General features: G+C 39.6%; 1 protein-coding gene across 10 annotated transcripts in view; it reads right to left on the bottom strand.

Annotated features, from left to right (window-relative positions):
* LOC147627664 (purple acid phosphatase 18-like) overlaps nt 1-5,222 on the bottom strand; it is a 41,597-nt gene extending 36,375 nt beyond the window's left edge. For 4 of the 10 annotated variants that reach the window (XM_086814591.1, XM_086814593.1, XM_086814594.1 and 1 more), the window contains exon 1: nt 4,968-5,220. In XM_086814591.1, the coding sequence (XP_086670717.1) occupies nt 4,968-5,153 (186 nt within the window). In that variant the 5' untranslated portion in view covers nt 5,154-5,220. Of the gene's footprint in view, nt 1-1,116; nt 1,306-1,476; nt 1,659-4,967 lie in introns of those variants that run through there. The other 6 variants (XM_086814596.1, XM_086814597.1, XM_086814598.1 and 3 more) reach the window with 4 other exon arrangements.
* Between the last annotated feature and the right edge of the window lie 778 nt (nt 5,223-6,000).

A 6,000-nucleotide genomic window follows, 5' to 3' on the forward strand; every position in this document is an offset into this window, starting at 1 on the left:
AGAAAATCAAGTATAGGTCATACCATCAATATCATGTATATCACACATCCGCATATCATGTCTCTCTCGGATATTTGGACTAGAACCTAGTACCGATCCAACTCCGTAAGATAAACCTGAATCTAGGTCTACAAAGACTACTCTACAGAACCCAACTCTCCACATTGTAAAAGTACCAGTATAATCACCACTAGACCTAGTGCACCTCAAGGAAAAAATATGGCACAACGGCCCATCCTCACCATGCTCACAACAATAAGTTATCCATGGTCACGGAGAAACCTCATCATTGTAATCTTCTCGACAAAAGTCAAGACATGCTTCCCTCGTGAATCAAATTCATTAGAAAATAACTACCCACATGAAGCTACATTGAATCCCTAGCTTAAAGTTGGAACCTTTCTATCAAAAGATCACTGAATAAACGATCCTTGAGATCTTGTGCACTACATCCAAGAAATGTGTTCGATCAAATACATGATCTACGGTTACTATTGGTAATTGAAAATAGGCAAGATCAATGATCATATAGGAAGTAAGAAGTAACTACAAGTAGTCACAAACCTGGTCACTGGCACTCGGCTGTGACACACGAATGGCAATCGAAGCAAATGCCTTACGAAATCCCCCCGTCAAAGCTTCTTGATTGGTGTCTATCTATCTAAGACTAACCAATGTTTTTCATGAATGCACGAAGGAACTATCGATCACGATAATTCTGCAGGCAAAATAAAATTAAATAAGTTCATAGTATACATAGCACTATCAAAGTCATGCTATCAATCCTTCACATTCTCTACTGATTCACACCAGGTATGATGATTGGTGGAAGGCTACAGGTTATGATGTTTTCCCTCATGATCTGAATTAAACCCTAGGTGCTGGTTGGTGCAGCCCCTGCAATGGATGATGCACTTATTTCAAACAGTGGCTTGCATTTACTGTATCTACACACTTGACAGAGTCAGACTCCCCGGCTCAAAAAACAAAAACAAAAAACAGACAGGATTGCACTCTTCAGGGGAACCTCACAGATACCCCTGAATAAAGATCAGTGGTCACATATGATGGATTCATTCATTGGCCTCATTACTTACAACAGCACATGTCCCATACCATGCAGATTGCGATTGGCCAGTTCAGAGTCTCATCTTAATGGAGCTACGGAGACCCCAAGACCTGCTACTCTCAGAGGACAGGGCCAGGCAGCGCACCCTGCCAACTCTAGAGCTTCTTCCACAGCTTCCAGCATCACATTGGACCATGCACTCTAGCTACAGAACATTAGATGTAGATTCCCTCGGCCTGACAAGATGCACGCCAACTAATGAAAAAAAAAACACTTTCCAGAGGAACCCCCCACTACTTCACTGGTTTACTGATCATTTAACTTGCACTCCCTAAATGTTCTCCCTTTGTATGATTATATTTTGCTTAATAAAAGTCTCCTTTCTTAATGAAAAAAAAAAAACTTACCAGAGGAGAATATAGATAGAACCCACCACTGCTTCATCGGTTTACTGATCATTTAACTTGCACTCCCTAAATGTTGTTGCAACAAAGAAGTGAGAAGCCAAATGACCAGTAAACTGTGAAGTACTCGTGGGTTCTAGCCTCTCAAATGACCAGTAACCTGTGAAGTACTCGTGGGTTCTAGCCTGTGAACTTTTTAAGGTCTACTTATATTCTTTACACTTTCAAAAGAGTAGTTGTTTATTAGCTTATAATGTATTTGCCATTACAATAGGGGTGTTACATATTCATCTCACTTATTGAAGATTAAGTGTGTGTGTGCGCGAGCACGTGCGTGCGCACACGCACACGCGCACATGCATGTGCGCACTTGTGTGCATACATACATGCATTCTAGAGTGTGCACACGCATACATATGCATGCACATTATATGGTATGTCTATTATATATACATACATATGTGTAAATATATGTATGTAGACACACACACATCACATATATATGCATGCACATACACATGTATATTATATTGTTAACAAAAAAACATAAATTACCAACCATACACACTTGATATAGGGATTTTCTTCAATTTGGGAGCCAAGGGGTCTTTCGAAAACATCATTTTTTAAAGCATTTCCATGATGAATATTGATATCTTCGTAGCCTGAGTGGATTCATAAAAATGGATATCGAGTGGGGGCTTAGTGGATGTCACCCAAATGAGTGAATGGACATTAATAGGCTTTGAACGAACACCTAGAAGTGCTAGCTAGTTGATTAGGGTGTCTGGTTTCCTTGCAAGTTCAAAGCACATTGGCATCATTATGTTGCAGGATCCCTACAAATCATGATAATATACGGTGAATGATTGTTATGATAATGATCTTTAACTCATTTTGGCTCTCAGTAAATTATGAATGGAATTCAACTAAATCTTCCAAAACATCATATAAACTAGATGTTTTAAAAAGTATTACATTTCATAGCACTAACTAAATCTTCCAAAACATCATATAAACTAGATGTTTAAAAAAGTATTATATTTCATACATATCACTAATAGCCCAAACAAAGTCTAAGAAGATGGGCCATATCCCTTTCTTACCCCTTTTGGAGATATGGTAGATAAGGCCACAATATTATCACATCCGACACTAAAGAACGAGGTCTTCTCCACAAAGAGAGAGAGAGACTAAGTATAAACAATAATTAAGGGCTATGTTAACTAGAAAAGTCTAGAAGTTCTTGTTTAGAAGCTTTCCAAAGCATGGAAAGGGGAAAATGATGTTTTACTGTAGGAGAGAGTATAATTTCCCAAATAATTTCCAAAAGAAAACCTCTACTGTCATAAAATAAAGATCTTTCTTTCATAAAAGAAATATCTCTTTCGTAACTCAAGCTAGATTAATTGTAATCTAGTAAGGGGGAAAGCCATTTTAAAAGGGGTTTACAAGGCCCCTCTTGCAAGACAAAGGGTATGGACAAATTCCATCCAGTCACGTATCTTTATGAAACATTAATCAATAAAATCCATCCAGCCTTATATCTTTATTGAAGCATTAATCAATAAATTCCCAAACTTGATCTGTGAGGATTCCAAGCCAATTAGGATTGGACGTGGTGCTAACTAGGACTAATACATCCTAAATTGGAGATTATGAGGGTTAATCCGAGATGATAATTTGATGGGGTTATTACACACACAACGTTTTTCACTTTTCAATCCAAGTTTTATAGAAAACATGAGACGATAAATGACATTAAATTTAAACCTTTCTTGATGTCTTGGATTTACATCTATCTATCATTGACATAAACAATGTGCATATATTCTTGACACAAAAGTGATGGTCCAAGATGTGATAGATTAATGAAAAACTAATTCTAATAAGCTTACTCAATATCTTTCTAAAGGTAGCTTGTTATTATACATTAAGTACTATCTCTTACGAAACCTTCCCAAATCTATGAAATGTCTAGTCACATAGAACTAAGAATATCTTAGTTCTACATGTCACATTTAGAACTAAGAATGTCTTAACTTTCTAAAGGTAGCTTATTACTATACATTTACTATGTCTTAAGAAACCTTCCCAAATCTATGTGAGTTCTAATGCTAGCATGTAGTAGAAGTCTTGGGACAAATATACCAACAAGATCCTGCATTGCAACTATTGTTTGAAGGTTGTACCACAACATGGGGCACCTAATTATGTGCACCTAGACCTATTGGTTTATGTATCTCCCTCACTGGGTATAAGGTAAGGGTGCCAGTAGAAGCCAAGGCCGATAACAAAGCTAAGAGGGTCTAGTTCTTTGACCAAAAATCTAAGGTGTCAAGCTTTGAATTGTGAAATTCTTTTGCTCCGTGCTTTCTCCTCCTATGTTGTGTCACTAAATCTAACCCCTCAATACATAAAAGCCATTTGCAAAGAAAATAATGCTACTCTTAGATTTCAGATCTACTATTATTATTATTATTTTCTCAATTTAAAGAAAGGGTTCTCTGATTTCTTGAGGTCCCCTTATATTGGCACGCTTACCAAAGGGAGAGGAGGATTTTTATAAGTTCTAAATTGACATGGAACTTAGGCTGCTTACACACTATGTGTGAAACCCCTTAACTTATCCCCTTAAAGTTTGGGGGTGCGGAGATGGATGGGGGAGACACTCTCTCCAGTGACGTGGATGGGGGAGTGACATGGATGGGGGGGAGGTTCCCTGTCCACCACCAGTGACATGGATGGGGGAGACTCCCTCTCTCTAAACATGACTTGGGTGGGGGGATCTCTCTCTCTCCCCCCCCACCCAAAATTTAAGGGGGATCTCTAAATTTTGGTGGGGAGATGGATGGGGGGGTACTACTGACATGACTTGACTTGGGGGGGGGGGGGGGGGGGGGGAGATCTCTCCCCAACAAAATGCAAAATGCAGGATTCCCTCCCTTGTTTTTTCCCTTTAATTCTGACTATATTTGTAGGTCCATGTGGCCACTCAACACAACCACCTTCCAAGGATACTTTTGTAGTCAAGACGTTAAGCTAGCTGCTATCATATATAATTTGAGGTTTGGATGCTTGGAGTAAAAGGCAGCAGCTTATTTTCAAATGGTGAGAGTGGGGCCCAAATATTCTTTAGAGTCAAGCCAAAGCTGCTGCGGGAAATTGAACACAGTGCCTTGCAGGAGTATCTTGCATAGCAAGAGTCCTAGTTTCGCTTCTGCTGCTAATTGTGGACTGCTCGGAACCTGTTAATCTAATTCTAATTATGGAACAATGAGGTTCATAGACATAAGAAAACATCAGTCGACGATGCAGAGAGTAGTACCGTGTCAATTTTCATATCTAGAATCGTTCACCGCCATCAAATGTAAGATTATACACTGCAGTTAAGTGCGGCAATATTGTTCACGCAGAGATGATGGGCGATTTTTTGAGTTAAGTAAGATGATTCAATGCAGTTAAGCGGCTATAATCACGATGGGGGGGTGTACCTGTTGAACTGGGCTGAGGGCGGCGCGGTGGTGCAGGAGGTAGGAGACGGAGGCGGCGGCTCTGGCTATGGCAATGCAGTAGTCGCGCGGTTGAGGAAATTGCGAGAGCCCTCCTAACAGGGCAAGCACCACGACGGCCGGGTGAAGGAAAGATTGCCGGAGGCCCTGTACAGTGAACAGTGCCATGACGAGATTAAAGAACGAGGCCCTGCAGAGAAAGCTGTTGCTGCTGCATGAAAAGCAGAAAAGAGAGCAGCGCTAGCTACCACGTCGTCGTCGCTGGTGCAGTGATTGAGTGGCCGGCCGCATCTACGCATAGTATATTCTTTACCAGCTCTCAAAAATTGCAAATACATCAATATATGGAGGATACTACTCTACAAAATTACAATGAATCGATCACCCCACCCCACCCCACCATATTAATGTAGACAGTAGAACTAGACATGTTCTTGTCCATCATATTCATAGTCGCTTTTTAACACATGTTCTTGTCCACCATATTCATGGTCGCTTTTTAACATGCGTGCCATGCTCCACGCCCTCCCATCTTCCGGCATTCTGGCTGTAAAATACAGCCACTTATTTTCTGAATGACCGTCAAAAAATAAGGTAAATCGTGAAAAAAAGGGCATTATTTCTAGTGAACCTGTCATTTTGAAAGGTGACCAAGCCCGTCAAAAATCATCCTTGAGGTCCATATAAACATAGGCCATTTTTCCACACCCAATTAACTTAACTGGATGCGGGATATCTTTTTGTTTTACATTCAATGGATCAAAAAGTAGCACTTTATATTGTTTACTCCCCTCATTGGCATGTCTTAGATGTTCCACTCATTACCCACCACATGAGTACCCCTATAAAAACCATCCTTTCAACCTCATGGCTTAAGAAATGTACTAATTAACGAAACATTTCTAATTTGAAGTGATGCCTCATAATTTGAAGTGATGCCTCGTAATTAAAATTTCATTTCCTATTACAAATTTTAACATATTGTTATTTGTGTTTAGATGTTTAGGTTTATGAA

The sequence above is a fragment of the Cibotium barometz genome, chromosome 20 (assembly GCF_041138505.1).
Source record: "Cibotium barometz isolate CiBa-2024 chromosome 20, ASM4113850v1, whole genome shotgun sequence".
Lineage (NCBI taxonomy): Eukaryota > Viridiplantae > Streptophyta > Polypodiopsida > Cyatheales > Cibotiaceae > Cibotium > Cibotium barometz.